At 42.5% G+C, this 18,142-nt stretch overlaps 1 protein-coding gene across 1 annotated transcript in view; it reads left to right on the top strand.

Moving 5' to 3' along the window:
* LOC311149003 (ubiquitin-conjugating enzyme E2 R1-like) overlaps nucleotides 1–15,590 on the top strand; it is a 47,864-nt gene extending 32,274 nt beyond the window's left edge. Inside the window, exons 3-5 of the mRNA XM_084186063.1 lie at nucleotides 349–446; nucleotides 12,804–12,938; nucleotides 13,124–15,590. Coding sequence (XP_084042189.1) covers nucleotides 349–446; nucleotides 12,804–12,938; nucleotides 13,124–13,346 — 456 coding nt within the window. The 3' untranslated portion in view covers nucleotides 13,347–15,590. The remainder of the gene's footprint in view (nucleotides 1–348; nucleotides 447–12,803; nucleotides 12,939–13,123) is intronic.
* The last annotated feature ends 2,552 nt before the right edge of the window (nucleotides 15,591–18,142 follow it).

The raw sequence follows: 18,142 nt of genomic DNA, 5'->3' as shown, positions 1-18,142 counted from the left end.
CCTCCCTCACAGTAGGCTGATTGGGTGGCTCCTCACTCTGGTCATCCCCGCTTTCCCCCTCCTCTTCATGGTCTGAGATGTACAATGAGCTGATCAATGAAGTTATTTCCCCCACAGGATTTCTCATTGTGACGAATGGACCAAAGATAGGGGTCATTTGGATAGGGACACCCGAGTGCTGTTGGTTCATGTCCTCCGGCTCAGAGCCTAGCCGTAGTTCATGAAAGGGACCACTTGGCAGAAGGGTTTGCATCTCCTCCTGAGACATTTTCTCGATTTGTGCACTGTTAGATATGTGGCAGTGTCACAAATGTATTTCTGGTAACTGACCTGTTTGTGTTCCTGTAGAACGGGGACGTGTGTATCTCCATCCTGCACCCCCCAGTGGACGACCCCCAGAGTGGAGAGCTGCCCTCTGAGAGGTGGAACCCTACACAGAATGTCAGGTACTCTATGCACAACACCTCTGTCTCTCCCTCACACAATGATAATTATCTCACTCCACCTCTTCTCCCCATCTTTGATATAAGGTTGACTATTAAATGTGGAATTTATCAAACGCAAAACAAATTATGTAATATATTTTCACTTGATTCACGAACTTTTTACACACATTTCATCTTACTTTCCATTGTCTTCATTTTTTTTTTTTTTTTCTCTTCTTCTCTCACACACTCACTCTCACACAGCAGGATATATCATCACTACATTGGGTCTCCTCGGCGGCGCAGCAACTACAGTAAATAAAGATTGCCTCGCATGTCTTTGCCCAGAGAGCAATGTTATAGTGGTCTCGAGTCCGGTCTTGAGACCACATATTGAGTGTTTCGGTGTCGGATACGTTTGTACTCGGTCTTGACTCCGTGTCGGACAGTGAGGACTCATAATTTCTTCCCAAGACCAGCCGAGAGCAGAGTAAAAAACTCATAATTATCAGCTTCCATTCAGTCAGCGCATAAAACCGCTTCACCAGGCCAAATATATACACTCCTTTCTTGAAACATTAATACAGTATCTTAGCAGCCTTTACAGTGGGGGAAAAAAGTATTTAGTCAGCCACCAATTGTGCAAGTTCTCCCACTTAAAAAGATGAGAGAGGCCTGTAATTTTCATCAAAGGTACACGTCAACTATGACAGACAAATTGAGAAAAATAAATCCAGAAAATCACATTGGAGGATTTTTTATGAATTTATTTGCAAATTATGGTGGAAAATAAGTATTTGGTCACCTACAAACAAGCAAGATTTCTGGCTCTCACAGACCTGTAACTTCTTCTTTAAGAGGCTCCTCTGTCCTCCACTTGTTACCTGTATTAATGGCACCTGTTTGAACTTGTTATCAGTATAAAAGACACCTGTTCACAACCTCAAACAGTCACACTCCAAACTCAACTATGGCGAAGACCAAAGAGCTGTCAAAGGACACCAGAAACAAAATTGTAGACCTGCACCAGGCTGGGAAGACTGAATCTGCAATAGGTAAGCAGCTTGGTTTGAAGAAATCAACTGTGGGAGCAATTATTAGGAAATGGAAGACATACAAGACCACTGATAATCTCCCTCGATCTGGGGCTCCACGCAAGATCTCACCCCGTGGGGTCAAAATGATCACAAGAACGGTGAGCAAAAATCCCAGAACCACACGGGGGGACCTAGTGAATGACCTGCAGAGAGCTGGGACCAAAGTAACAAAGCCTACCATCAGTAACACACTACGCCGCCAGGGACTCAAATCCTGCAGTGCAAGACGTGTCCCCCTGCTTAAGCCAGTACATGTCCAGGCCCGTCTGAAGTTTGCTAGAGTGCATTTGGATGATCCAGAAGAGGATTGGGAGAATGTCATATGAAACCAAAATATAACTTTTTGGTAAAAACTCAACTCGTCGTGTTTGGAGGACAAAGAATGCTGAGTTGCATCCAAAGAACACCATACCTACTGTGAAGCATGGGGGTGGAAACATCATGCTTTGGGGCTGTTTTTCTGCAAAGGGACCAGGACGACTGATCCGTGTAAAGGAAAGAATGAATGGGGCCATGTATCGTGAGATTTTGAGTGAAAACCTCCTTCCGTCAGCAAGGGCATTGAAGATGAAACGTGGCTGGGTCTTTCAGCATGACAATGATCCCAAACACACCGCCCGGGCAACGAAGGAGTGGCTTCGTACGAAGCATTTCAAGGTCCTGGAGTGGCCTAGCCAGTCTCCAGATCTCAACCCCATAGAAAATCTTTGGAGGGAGTTGAAAGTCTGTGTTGCCCAGCGACAGCCCCAAAACATCACTGCTCTAGAGGAGATCTGCATGGAGGAATGGGCCAAAATACCAGCAACAGTGTGTGACAACCTTGTGAAGACTTACAGAAAACGTTTGACCTGTGTCATTGCCAACAAAGGGTATATAACAAAGTATTGAGAAACTTTTGTTATTGACCAAATACTTATTTTCCACCATAATTTGCAAATAAATTCATAAAAAATCCTACAATGTGATTTTCTAGATTTTTTTTCCTCATTTTGTCTGTCCTAGTTGACTTGTACCTATGATGGAAATTACAGGCCTCTCTCATCTTTTTAAGTGGGAGAACTTGCACAATTGGTGGCTGACTAAATACTTTTTTTCCCCACTGTATATCTATTATATACATATTTGCACAGTGGCAAACCTATAGGCCTTCCGTGTGTGACAGGTTCGTTATTCTGAAAGGACAGCAACCGTAATACTAGCGCACTCATGTAGGAGAGTGCAATTTTTGTAAAACACAAAGGGCCAGTGGTGTAGTGGAGGGTATAAGCTATATACCCACTTTTTTTTTCCAGTGGGCATTGCTTATACTCACTTCTTAATCCCTACTGATGCGTATCAAAGTAGTTTAGTGGAGGTATACAATTGATCAATTACAGTGCATTTGGAAAGTATCCAGACGCCTTTACTTTTTCCACATTTTGTTACATTACAGCCTTATTCTAAAATGGATTCAATTGTTTTTTTCCCTCATCAATCTACACACAATACCCCATAATGACAAAGCGAAAATAGGTTTTTATACATTTTTGCACATTTATTACAAATAAACAGAAATACTTACGTAAGTAACCCTTTGCTATGAGACTTGAAATTGAGCTCAGGTGCATTCTGTTTCCATTGATCACCCTTGAGATTTTTCTACAACCTGATTGGAGTCCACCTGTGGTAAATTCAAATGATTGGACATGATTTTGGAAAGGCACACACCTGTCTATAGAAGGCCCCACAGTTGACAGTGCATGTCAGAGCAAAAACCAAGCCATGAGGTCGAAGGAATTGTCTGTAGAGCTCTGAGACAGGATTGTGTCGAGGCACAGATCTGGGGAAAGGTACCAAAATATTTCTGCAGCATTGAAGGTCCCTAAGAAAACAATGGCAATCATCATTCTTAAATGGAAGTTTGGAACCACCAAGACTATTCCTAGAGCTGGCTACCTGGCCAAACTGAGCAATCGGGGGAGAAGGGCCTTTGTCAGGGAGGTGACCAAGAACCCGATGGTCACTCTGACAGAGCTCCAGAGTTCCTCTGTGGAGATGGGAGAACCTTCCAGAAGGACAACCATCTCTGCAGCACTCCACCAATCAGGCCTTTATGGTAGTGGCCAGACGGAAGCCACTCCTCAGTAAAAGGCACATGACACCTGCTTGGAATTTGCCAAAAGGCATCTAAAGGACTTTCAAACCATGTGAAACAAAATTTGGTCTGATGATACCAAGATTGAACTCTTTGGCCTGAATGCCAAGCGTCACTTCTGGAGGAAACATGGCACCATCAGTACGGTGAAGCATGGTGGTGGCAGCATCATCCTGTGGAGATGTTTTTCAGTGGCAGGGACTGGTAGAGTAGTCAGGATCGAGGGAAAGATGAACGGAGCAAAGTACAGAGAGATCCTTGATTAAAACCTGCTCCAGAGTGCTCAGGACCTCAGACTGGGGCGAGGGTTCACCTTCCAACAGGACGCAGGAGTGGCTTTGGGACCAGTCTCTGAATGTCCTTGAGTGGCCCAGCCAGATCTCGGTCTTGAACCCGATCGAACATCTCTGGAGAGACCTGAAAATAGCTGTGCAGTGACACTCCCCATCTAACCTGACATAGCTTGAGAGGATCTGCAGAGAAGAATGGGAGAAACTACCCAAGTATTGGTGTGCCAAGCTTGTAGCGTCATACCCAAGAAGACTTGAGGCTGTAATCGCTGCCAAAGGTGCTTCAACAAAGTACTGAGTAAAGGGTCTGAATACTTATGTAAATTTAATATTTCAGTTGTAATTTTTTTATAAACATGCAAAAGTTTCTACAAACCTGTTTTTGCTTTGTCATGATTGGGTATTGTGTGTAGATTTATGAGGGGGGGGGGAAACAATTTCATCCATTTTAAGGCTGTAACATAACAAAATGTGGAAAAATTAAAGGGGTCTGAATACTTTCCGAATGCACTGCATGTAGTACAATAGAGAAATGATGCACAAAGTAGCCTACAAAATCGCAAAGGAGGTGAATTATATTCACATCTGCGCCGCACACACAGCCTAGTTTCAGCGGAATATAATCTGCAGGCAGCAGGAGTGTGCAGCTCTCTACTGGTTTTGGCATGGAGCAGCTCACAGAAGAATGACATCGGTAGGGTAGGAAAGACGTTTCAACTTATGATATCTACCAGTAAATGCTAACTAAGGCAACAATGGGTATGCAAACCAGGTATTTAAAAAGTTTAGTCCGAAGTGTTGGTTAGTAGGCTATTTATAATGCGCAATTGTTATCTTGAGCTGTTTGCATCAGGGGCGTAGACATGGATGGGCCTAGGTGGACTGACTCCAATTGATGTGGTTTAAGCATTGTTGTGGACTTAGACCATCACATTCTTTTCGTTTTTCTATTTTTAAAAAAGTGTGATTTTGAGAGTGAAAATCTGAAAAAAAAAAAAAAAACTCATAAAACAAACATAGGAAAACAGGATTTTTCACACAGGGTGCCTTTCCTTCGCTGGGCGGGCCGTTTGGGAGCTTTTTGGCAAAATGTGAGTATACCCACTTCTCCAGGCACCACTACACCACTTCATAGGGCCGATGGAAAGACAGCAGTCACATACAGCATGATGTTAAAGGTTAAGCAGTCCATAAACTCAGACATAATAAGCCAGTAGGTCCCAATCATAAGAATACAAAAACACAACCATTAAGCATTTCCCAATTGAAATGTACAACTATTACTTCCCATTACAAAACAACATTTCACGTTTAGCACACAAAGTAACCGGTGACCTAAAGTTTAAAGTGGAACTGACAGCGTTTTAACTACTTTGCAGATATGAAACAAACAGACAATCATATCAGTCAAAAATATCTAATTCCCAGTTTGTTACAAAACCAACTTTATAATAAGTTTTAAAAATACGTTATATTTTACTCAACGTTCCATGACATACAGTGGGGGGGAAAAAAGTATTTAGTCAGCCACCAATTGTGCAAGTTCTCCCACTTAAAAAGATGAGAGAGGCCTGTAATTTTTATCATAGGTACACGTCAACTATGACAGACAAATTTAGGGAAAAAAATCCAGAAAATCACATTGTAGGGTTTTTAATGAATTTATTTGCAAATTATCTTGGAAAATAAGTATTTGGTCACCTACAAACAAGCAAGATTTCTGGCTCTCACAGACCTGTAACTTCTTCTTTAAGAGGCTCCTCTGTCCTCCACTCGTTACCTGTATTAATGGCACCTGTTTGAACTTGTTATCAGTATAAAAGACACCTGTCCACAACCTCAAACAGTCACACTCCAAACTCCACTATGGCCAAGACCAAAGAGCTGTCAAAGGACACCAGAAACAAAATTGTAGACCTGCACCAGGCTGGGAAGACTGAATCTGCAATAGGTAAGCAGCTTGGTTTGAAGAAATCAACTGTGGGAACAATTATTAGGAAATGGAAGACATACAAGACCACTGATAATCTCCCTCGATCTGGGGCTCCACGCAAGATCTCACCCCGTGGGGTCAAAATGATCACAAGAACGGTGAGCAAAAATCCCAGAACCACACGGGGGGACCTAGTGAATGACCTGCAGAGAGCTGGGACCAAAGTAACAAAGCCTACCATCAGTAACACACTACGCTGCCAGGGACTCAAATCCTGCAGTGCCAGATGTGTCCCCCTGCTTAAGCCAGTACATGTCCAGGCCCGTCTGAAGTTTGCTAGAGTGCATTTGGATGATCCAGAAGAGGATTGGGAGAATGTCATATGGTCAGATGAAACCAAAATAGAACTTTTTGGTAAACTCAACTCGTCGTGTTTGGAGGACAAAGAATGCTGAGTTGCATCCAAAGAACACCATACCTACTGTGAAGCATGGGGGTGGAAACATCATGCTTTGGGGCTGTTTTTCTGCAAAGGGACCAGGTCGACTGATCCGTGCAAAGGAAAGAATGAATGGGGCCATGTATCGTGAGATTTTGAGTGAAAACCTCCTTCCATCAGCAAGGGCATTGAAGATGAAACGTGGCTGGGTCTTTCAGCATGACAATGATCCCAAACACACCGCCCGGGCAACGAAGGAGTGGCTTCGTAAGAAGCATTTCAAGGTCCTGGAGTGGCCTAGCCAGTCTCCAGATCTCAACCACATAGAAAATATTTGGAGGGAGTTGAAAGACCATGTTGCCCAGCGACAGCCCCAAAACATCACTGCTCTAGAGGAGATCTGCATGGAGGAATGGGCCAAAATACCAGCAACAGTGTGTGAAAACCTTGTGAAGACTTACAGAAAACGTTTGACCTGTGTCATTGCCAACAAAGGGTATATAACAAAGTATTGAGAAACTTTTGTTATTGACCAAATACTTATTTTCCACCATAATTAGCAAATAAATTCATTAAAAATCCTACAATGTGATTTTCTGGATTTCTTTTTCTCATTTTGTCTGTCATAGTTGACGTGTACCTATGATGAAAATTACAGGCCTCTCTCATCTTTTTAAGTGGGAGAACTTGCACAATTGGTGGCTGACTAAATACTTTTTTTCCCCACTGTAGCTGCTAGGGAATGTCATGTCCATTGCAGGAGTGGGTGAGTGACTGACTTTTTCCCCTCATATCGTTTTTTGGTGGCTATACACAGCTAGAGATGCAGGTGTCATTTGGTTAGCTAGCAAGAACTTGGACGACTGTTATCCAGTTAGCCAGAGTGAATTTGTGAATGCAAGAAATATGCTATCTACTCAGATTCCAGAGCACTCTCGTCTGAGTGTGCAAGAGCGCAGAACAACTGATGAATTTACAAACGCGTAACACCTGCTGAATATTACCGGTGTCAGTAAACGTAGACAAAATAGTAATAGTTAGTCAAGAACAGTCTAGATAACATGTAAACAGCCTAACCAGCTCTGCTATTGCGAGTAAAAGTGTCAGAGTGAGGTGTTCTCTCATTTGTGTCTGTAAGTAAGTAAGTAGGTAGCTAGCTAGCAAGCAAGCTAGCCAACTTTAGCCAGTTAGCTTAGGTGCTTGGTTGGGATAAGCATGCATTGGCAGGCAAGCTGCAGAAGGACGAGGAGGCTACAATTCCCCATCGTCAGAGCAATTTTGACGGCAAACTAGCTGAAAAGGTTTTAGAGGGTTTATCTAATGTTCCTTTGTTAGATTTTAGCTCATCTTGCTCTGGCTAGCATTAGTTGTGATCTTATTGTTGTTGATGTGCATAACTGAGGGAGAGAGAGCCTACCTTTTCATGGTTGTTTGCTCAATAGGACTGTAAAGTTCCCAAATTTAAGAGGACTCCTGTGGTGTTTACATATTTGCAGAAATCCATTCAGGTGTATTTTGTGGCTTATGGCAAATGTGTTCTAATGATGTAAAGTCACGCGGTTGCAACTGCATGTAAACACACAGTCCAGTTCAAAGTGAATGATGGCAGGCCCGTGTGGCAAATGGCTTGTTTGTATAAAGGCCTACTGTAGCTCTGATTGGCTATAGCGCACCGGTTGACTCTGGTCCTGGACAAGACATATGTTTTTATTCGGTTTTATTTACTGCAGTGTCTATTAATTGTCCAAACGAACGGCCGCTTTCCCACTCTATATTGCTGTAGAATTTTCACAAATGCCTTAGTATATGTAATTCCCTAACATTCTAAGAATTTATGAAAACGTGAAAATTACCATATCTAAGCGGTCGCTTGTCAGAAAATGTTTTTAAGTGTAATTCTTCCTGGGGGTGTATATGAACAGATTTTAATAAGATGTCATGTTGCTAAAATGCTGTCAGTTCCACTTTAAATGCGACAATGTGTCACACACAAGTTATTTTCAAAGAGATGGCTAACAACAGCAAGCGCGCTGCAATAAAAAACACAGTTCCACTCACCAGATGATGATAATTTGAAACGTAACTTCTTGTTGAAAGTTATTCTTGAAAAGGGAGAAGCTAACAAATTAGCAACAACATCATCTTTGATAACACCTGCTGCAGCCGCTGCAAACTAGCCAACAACAAAAGCTAGCTAGCTAGACCGTGGGAAAACTACTGCTCGCTATTGCGCAGTGACCTGTTGGCTTTCAAGAAGGCAGAAGTTTCCATAAGTTTTTGTAAAAACAGTCCCACCCATTAAGTCAAAATGTGAGTGGTTGATTCCACTGTCATTCAAAAATGTTGCACTAATACAGTTGAATGACAGATGCCTTTATCTAGTGTCTGATGGCTTAGCCAATGGCTGACTTAGCCAGCTAGATTTATCTCCCCATAGACAGCAAAGAAAAATCCTGATTGAATATTTTTTTTCTCTTCCGTGTTAACCCTTTCTTTTCCAACAAAAACTGACGAGATTAAATCAGAACATCATTGAAAATAATAATATAATTATTATTATGTTATTATAATCATTATTTTATAAATCCTTAGCCCTTCTCTGAAGGTGTAGAAGGCCCATTGTTCCCTACTGTGTTTGGGTTAGTAATAATTTGTAGAGTGGCTCTATTTTCCCTCAGCATGGATTATTTCACTATTTTCAATGTCTAAAGAATGTATATGTTGTTCTGAAATATGAATACAGAAATACTGGACATTTTGAACTCTTATGGTGGTGATTTTACAAAATTACAATCATGGTCTTGAATTGGACTCGCATTTTTCTGGTCTTGAATCCATCTCACAACACTGCCAGAGTGAAAGAGTCCACGGGTGTGAAAAAGTTGGTTATGAATAGATGGTATACAGCTACGGATGGAAGTGACACAGAAATCAACATTTTCTCGGCATGCGGTTTTGTGCTTTTCGTAGCTAGAGAGTTAGGTTTGTTAGCTAGCTAGTCCCTAGGCGATGACAGTAAATGTACTTTGAACTAACTTTTACCCATTCATCTGTGAAGACAGCTAACTAGTGTTCATATGGATGTCACCGTGACATGTCAATTAACTAATGTTACTGCCCTCAGTTAGCGCGACGACAAGGCAAGCCGGTGTGAATGCTTTCCACTTGGCAGCTGTATTAAGGTGTTGCCGGCGGTAGCTTGTAACGTGGCCAATTTTTTTCCCTCCCAGGATTATATTTCAAGTAGGATGGCAGCCTACACGAGAAATAACTAATATTTGTAACCACAGTGATACAGTCTACTCAATGGGGAGAGCATGAATGGCAACAAGTGGTGCGCGGGAAAGCTGTTGGTTCACCCGCATCCGCCCGCAATTGCTAATAACCCATCCGCAACCGCCTGACTATACAGTGGGGGAAAAAAGTATTTAGTCAGCCAACAATTGTGCAAGTTCTCCCACTTAAAAAGATGAGAGGCCTGTCATTTTCATCATAGGTACACGTCAACTATGACAGACAAATTGAGGAAAAAAATCCAGAAAATCACATTGTAGGACTTTTAATGAATTTATTTGCAAATTATGGTGGAAAATAAGTATTTGGTCACCTACAAACAAGCAAGATTTCTGGCTCTCACAGACCTGTAACTTCTTCTTTAAGAGGCTCCTCTGTCCTCCACTCGTTATCTGTATTAATGGCACCTGTTTGAACTTGTTATCAGTATAAAAGACACCTGTCCACAACCTCAAACAGTCACACTCCAAACTCCACTATGGCCAAGACCAAAGAGCTGTCAAAGGACACCAGAAACAAAATTGTAGACCTGCACCAGGCTGGGAAGACTGAATCTGCAATAGGTAAGCAGCTTGGTTTGAAGAAATCAACTGTGGGAGCAATTATTAGGAAATGGAAGACATACAAGACCACTGATAATCTCCCTCGATCTGGGGCTCCACGCAAGATCTCACCCCGTGGGGTCAAAATGATCACAAGAACGGTGAGCAAAAATCCCAGAACCACACGGGGGCACCTAGTGAATGACCTGCAGAGAGCTGGGACCAAAGTAACAAAGCCTACCATCAGTAACACACTACGCCGCCAGGGACTCAAATCCTGCAGTGCGAGACGTGTCCCCCTGCTTAAGCCAGTACATGTCCAGGCCCGTCTGAAGTTTGCTAGAGTGCATTTGGATGATCCAGAAGAGGATTGGGAGAATGTCATATGGTCAGATGAAACCAAAATATAACTTTTTGGTAAAAACTCAACTCGTCGTGTTTGGAGGACAAAGAATACTGAGTTGCATCCAAAGAACACCATACCTACTGTGAAGCATGGGGGTGGAAACATCATGCTTTGGGGCTGTTTTTCTGCAAAGGGACCAGGACGACTGATCCGTGTGAAGGAAAGAATGAATGGGGCCATGTATCGTGAGATTTTGAGTGAAAACCTCCTTCCATCAGCAAGGGCATTGAAGATGAAACGTGGCTGGGTCTTTCAGCATGACAATGATCCCAAACACACCGCCCGGGCAACGAAGGAGTGGCTTCGTAAGAAGCATTTCAAGGTCCTGGAGTGGCCTAGCCAGTCTCCAGATCTCAACCCCATAGAAAATCTTTGGAGGGAGTTGAAAGTCCGTGTTGCCCAGCGACAGCCCCAAAACATCACTGCTCTAGAGGAGATCTGCATGGAGGAATGGGCCAAAATACCAGCAACAGTGTGTGAAAACCTTGTGAAGACTTACAGAAAACGTTTGACCTGTGTCATTGCCAACAAAGGGTATATAACAAAGTATTGAGAAACTTTTGTTATTGACCAAATACTTATTTTCCACCATAATTTGCAAATAAATTCATTAAAAATCCTACAATGTGATTTTCTGGAATTTTTTTCCTCATTTTGTCTGTCATAGTTGACGTGTACCTATGATGAAAATTACAGGCCTCTCTCATCTTTTTAAGTGGGAGAACTTGCACAATTGGTGGCTGACTAAATACTTTTTTTCCCCACTGTATGTGATAAAGTGAAAATCTGACGCCCGCACCCAACCCTAACCCGCTAATATAGAAAATGCACTGTAGACTACAGTCAGAGACGGCGTAAAGATTTTGACAGGGGGTGCAGGATTTTTTTGGGCATAATTTTAGATATGTTTCTGCTTATAGTTTCTGACATTTTGGTAGGCTATTTGTTAGTCAACTTGTCTATAATTAGATACATGCAGCTTCTCTTCTGTCATTAAATGTTGCCCTAGAAGACTCAATAAACCCTTGCTCAACAGAATGTCATAAATCGATAGAATGAATGCTTCAATCTAGTTGACATCTGTAAAGTTTTCTGTTATCTCTTCTTCCTTCACGGAGCAAAGACATTTAGGGACTGTGGAGAAATTGCAATAAAAAAAAATTTTAATGGGAAAGTTTCAAATTACATCAGTTCGACCGGTTGTAAGGAAATCGAAAGCTGTGAAAACGAACCAACATGTTTCAAATAAGATTTCAGGTCGGCTTGGATGCATATTTTATGTGGTTGATCATTTATGATACTGATAAAGATGGCACCTGTAAAGACGGTATCTCATGTGCATTCTCTCAAGATGCTGAAATAAATAAATAAATAAATAATATTCAAATTTTAGCCTACATTTGGTGTATCATTTTACTGCAAGAAATGCTTAATTCTGCAGGAGTTAATATTAAGGCTATGTGAGAGGTTATAGACCTACAGTCAGTGTCCAGATTGCAGTTTCCATTTAACCCATCTGAACACAGGCAGGACACCCTTGATACAAGTCAGTATTCAACATCCTGAACAGTAGGCTACAGTTCCCTTTATGTGCCATAAGCCTATTTGAAGTCCCAATCTTGTGACTGTCGAATTTGTAAAGATCCTCACAATCATCAACCTCTTTTAACAGTTTACTTTTCTGGCCTTCCCTTCTCTTTATTTTAAACTCTCCATTTCACAGCCTTTTTTTCTTATTGAATTAAACTTATTAACACCACAGATACATTGTCCTTTTTGGCTCCGTGGATTACGTAAACTTTTTCTGCCCGTTCCTAAAAGCGATTGGCATGTAGGCTATTTGGCGCTCGTAGGCTACAGTTAGGCCCTAAAGCTTAGGCTTATAGCCTAAAAGAATGAAAGAAAAACCTAAATGTTACCTATTTTTTTAAGGTATTGTTTTGTCTTTATTCAACCCACCCGCCGCCCGCCATCCACCCGCTCGCCGACAGCTTGCCACCCACCCGCTCGCCACCAACCCGCTCGCCACTCACCCGCAATATAAGGGGGTGACCGTCACAGCAAGCACACTCATGCAACGCATACAAGCAACATTACACTCATCATTAGTACTTTCATCAAAAATAAACAATTGTCAGTTTTATTAACTTAAACTGTACAATTATTTCCCTTCCTCCTTCACGGTCTCCCTTTCTCTCTCTTTCTCCTTCTCCATTTCTCCTCTCTCTCCATATGTCCCTCAGGACGATCCTTCTGAGTGTCATCTCTCTGCTCAACGAGCCTAACACATCTTCCCCGGCCAACGTGGACGCCTCCGTCATGTACCGAAAGTGGAGGGACAGCAAGGGCAAAGACAGAGAGTTCGCAGAGATCATCAGGTGGGCACACACACAATCACACACACACACACACAGAATGTGGCCAGGCACAGAGGGCAACGAGATCATCAGGTAGGCGGACACATATCAAGGGTGAGAACAGAGAGTACATTCAAACCATCAGGTACACCCTGTACCACTTCCACAGCTAACCCTATATGTCTCTTCGCTGTCTCTCTTAACAGGAAACAGGTCCACGCCACCAAAGCGGATGCTGAGCGGGATGGTGTGAAGGTGCCAACCACCCTGGCAGAGTACTGCGTCCGCACCCGCGCCCCACCCCCCGACGAGGGCTCCAACCTCTTCTACGACGATTACTATGAAGATGAGGACCTGGAGGACGAAGACGAGGAAGATGGCGAGGACTGCTGCTACGACGAAGATGACTCGGGAACCGAGGAGTCCTGACGACCGGCCTCCCCACCCCTTCCTCTCCCCCCTGTCCCCACACCTCCCTTAAACTGAACTCATACTCCACCCTTCCTCTACACACCCTTACAGATCCCCCCACAGCAGTGCAGCCACACCTGCACGTTAAACTCAGATGCGTTTAAAAGCTACAGAGTTAGTTTGTCCATTTGTTTCTGGTGTTTTTATTTTCCTGTCGGTCAGTGGAGTGTTAGAGAGATAATGCTAGCTCTACAAATTATTCACATGGTTTGCTCTTCATGGCAGCGTCCCTCAATTCTCAATTACCGCTTGTTTTTTAAAGTTTTGCGTAAGGACACTGTCTCCTGTAGAGTGTCTGTTTCCAGACACCACCACATGCTTTTTCATAAGTCCAACACCACATGCTTTCATCTCATGTAATTCCTCACCAGCCACCTCAACTGCTCATTTAAAGATGGGAGTGAGGGATAGTGTCTCTGTGTTTTTTGGTGGTGGTTCATTATTGTATTCAACTGTAGTGCAGGAATGCGTTGCAGAGAGAAAATGTTGGCATTAAGTGAGTTAAACACCTCCCTCTGGCAAGTCTGTGCAACAGGGATGGCCTCGCACAGCAGCCATCTTGAATTAGATGATTTGTTTAGATTCCATCCTCAGTCAGTCACTTCCCCAAACATTTCATATGACTAGAAGTGCTCGCAACACAAGAAGCTCCATCACACAGGATTTGACACACTGACTAAATACAAACTATTTAACAGTATTTACACAACCCCACATTTATGTTGCTTCAGTAGTGTGTAAATGTTCATTCATCGTTACAACGTGACTATTTGAAGCTAAGTTTTAGAGATGAAAAGTGCATTTCCCAACTGTATCGATGCTAGGGATGTGGATAGGGAGGTCAGTAGTATATTTTAGGAGTAGGTCATACAGCCATCCCACTAGCTTGTTGGGTGGTATCAGGCTCGGCATAGGGGTGTTGGGAAACACTGTCATGATTCCCATACTCCATTACAACCAAGTTGAGAATGGGTCCAGGGATCCCTTTTGGCTTCTTTTGATGTAGTCTTTTACTTCAGACTTAAGGTGTTAGCAACTATATATTTTTCCCTTACATGGACTAAGTGCTCTGATTCTCAACCTTTTGTTTTAAACACCATGTCATGGGGGTTATTCATTGGACTTATCAGTACATTTACCACCAGTTTGTTTTCAATACAGAAACATTCAGGTATTCTATTTTTTCCAATAGAGAAAAACCGATGATTACTGAACACTCATGTACTCTTTATGTCGCATTAACATCTTGAGTATGAAGCATGTACACATCAATCCAATCATCATTAATTCTTACAACTATTTTACATTCACCATATATGGCGGTTACGTTATGTGAATAACCCCCATTTTGTTTTACTGTAATGTTTGGGGAAATTGGGATTTCATTTTGTGAAGCTGCCGATTTAATCATGTAATTTCCCTCGCAATGTGCTACCTTCCTTACCATCTATACAGACTTTCTTTTTGGTGGCGGCATCAGCGAGGGACACCCGGCTGTTACCAAAATTCCTCAGGAAAACAAAACCACAAACTTTTTCACATCGGAGTGAATCTGACCACAGTCTCTCTCTCTCTGTGTGTGTGTGTGTGTGGACAACTGTTCTCTGCAACGCTGGTCCCCCCCAAACCTATCACCTCTGCTTTAAAGACTGTTTATAATCTTTACCTTGATATTAATATGCACATGTGGATATTTCGATGATAACTTTATGTATTTTTTTTGTTTTGTTTGTATTTTCTTTTCTAATGTTTTGTACATCTATTTAAAACCTAAATAAAGATCTTTATTAGAGTTTTGAGATGTTTCTTAGAGCAGGAGTGAATCAATGTATTCTAACAGATGAGAACTTAGTTATCTGTCCTTTTTATGGTCTATTAATATATTTTGATTGACTAATAATCATTGGAGAAGATTCTGAACTGGCTGTTATTCATTAATTCATCCATATTTTGTGTTCTCATTAGACGCTGTGGGAATGTACGACTCAGGGATAACTCTGAGGTAAGACTGTTCTTCCTCTACTCACTCTTCTTATCCTGAGTGTTGAATGTAGAGAATGAAGCCAGTGGCTCAGTTATGGAACCCTTGTGATGTCAAAGGTCAGGTGACCCCAGAGTGGATGAGGAAAGTTGAGATCTGTACCCTGCAGTCACCCTGAGAGTTAGGGTGGTGGCAACTCTGTTAATAAATCATTAAGAATACATTGTGTACTATAACTTATTTATTACATTCTCTGTTATGTGTTCTCTTACAGACATCATGGGAATGTATCACTCAGGGATAACTGAAGTAAGACTGTTTTGCTTACCATTCTCATAGGCAGTGGCGGACTTACTATTAGGCAGAAGTGGCAATTGCCTCAGGCCTCACATCAAGGGGCTTCATGAGCTGGGCAAAAAATAATACAATAATTTATCCGCTTGAGGCCCCCCTCCCATGCTCCGATCAGAGCGGGGCTGAGAAAATAACAAGAAAGAAAGGTAATTTTTCTGATAAAATTAAATCTAAGTTAACACATTTCTTAAGTAAAAAGACAGGTGCTGCTGATAATACTGCCATTGTCGCCAAGGCAGAGGTAGAGGACATGTATCTGTAGCCCATGTATCTGATGCTGTCTGGCCAAAACGAGTATGGCATGCCAGATACAATACATTAACAAAAGTATGTGGACACATGCTTGTCGAACTTCTCATTCCAAAATCATGGGCATTAATATGGAGTTGGTCCCCCCTTTGCTGCTATAACAGCCTCCACTCTTCTGGGAAGGCTTTCCACTAGATGTTGGAACATTGCTGCAGTGACTTGCTTCCATTCAGCCACGAGCATTAGTGAGGTCGGGCACTGATGTTGGGCGATTAGGCCTGGCTCGCAGTCGGCGTTCCAATTCATCCCAAAGGTCTTCGATAGGGTTGAGGTCAGGACTCTGTGCAGGCCAGTCAAGTTCTTCCACACCAATCTCAACAAACCAATTCTGTATGGACATTGCTTTTTGCACAAGGGCATTATCATGCTGAAACAGGAAAGGTCCTTCCCCAAACTGTTGCCACAAAGTTGGAAGCACAGAATCGTCTAGAATTAAGATTTCCCTTCACTGGAACTAAGGGGCCTAGCCCAAACCATGAAAAACAGCTCCAGACCATTATTCCTCCTCCACCAAACTTTACAGATGGCACTATGCATTCCGGTAGGTAGCGTTCTCCTGGCATCCGCCAAACCCAGATTCGTCCGTCGGACTGCCAGATGGTGAAGCGTGATTCATTACTCCAGAAAACGCGTTTCCACTGCTCCAGAGTCCAATGGTGGTGCGCTTTACACTTCTCCAGCCGACACTTCGCATTGCGCATGGTGATCTTAGGCTTGTGTGAGGCTGCTCAGCCATGGAAACCCATTTCATGACGCTCCCGACGAACAGTTATTGTGCTGAAGTTGCTTCCAGAGGCAGTTTTGAACTCGGTAGCGAGTATTGCAACCGAGGACAGACAATTTTACGCGTTACGCACTTTAGCACTCGGCGGTCCTGTTTTGTGAGCTTGTGTGGCCTACCACTTCGCGGCTGAGCCTTTATTGCTCCTAGACGTTTCCACTTCACAATAACAGCACTTACAGTTGACTGGGGCAGCTCCAGCAGGGCAGAAATTTGATGAACTGACTTGTTGGAAAGGTGCCATCCTATGACAGTGTCACTGAGCTCTTCAGTACGGGCCATTCTACTGCCAATGTTTGTCTATGGAGATTGCATGGCTGTGTGCTCGATGTTATACACCTGTCAGCAATGGGTGTGGCTGAAATAGCCGAATCCACTAATTTGAAGGGGTGTCCACATACTCAATACTGTCATATCCGCATGGCAAGAGAAGTCTATAGCTTAGGTCTCCACATTTCATCCCAAGTTATTAGGCCAGCATTTCATAAACTTCATTGTGGAAAAGGTGATATGTTGATCAGTGGAGGCTGCTGAGGGGAGGACGGCTCATAATAATGGCTGGAACGGAGCAAATGGAAACCATGTGTTTGATGTATTTGATACCATTCCACTCCAGCCGTTACCACAAACCTGTTCTCCCCAGTTAAGGTGCCACCAACCTCCTGTGATGCTTCAGTTTGCTGCCATGTGACTGGTTTCACATGTCTCCAGAAATCATAAGGTAAAATAGATCTAAAAGAATTGTCATTTATATTTACATTCCCATTATCCAAACAGCTTACTCATTTACCTAGCACGTATCAATATCTCTTCTCAATTTGTAAATTACAGTGCATGGAGAACATTGTTATTTCTATCGGAAAAAATAAGGTAGATGTTATTCCACTTGGAACCAACAAGGAAAGTTGAAGATGAGATCCGTACCCTGCAGTTACCCTGAAAGACAGGGTGGTGGTGACCTATAGGATTTCCTGATGCTCTCATTAGCTAAGCTATTCAAACATGCCTTTGTGCTGAAAATGGTTGAGCGATAAACTGACATGGTTATTCAAACAATAGCCTTGTAAGAAGAGAACATTTATATTGGCCTGTAAATAACTCTTATGAGGTATTTTCTTTAACCTCAAGGGGGCAGCATTACATTACCTTTCACTAGAATCTAGAGTAGATAACAGTCTGGCTAGTGTCTGTTTACACATGGTTTCAATCTGCTGACCAACTGAAACTGCTTTAGATTAAACAGTAAATGTTACACAGACAACTGACCTTAACTTTCCACCACAGTCCTATCATAATTGTTGGCAGGTGGTGCTCCTTCACTTACAAAAT

Source organism: Coregonus lavaretus (genome assembly GCF_964263955.1).
Source record: "Coregonus lavaretus genome assembly, chromosome: 21".
NCBI lineage: Eukaryota > Metazoa > Chordata > Actinopteri > Salmoniformes > Salmonidae > Coregonus > Coregonus lavaretus.
This window is presented reverse-complemented; position numbering and strand designations above follow the sequence as displayed.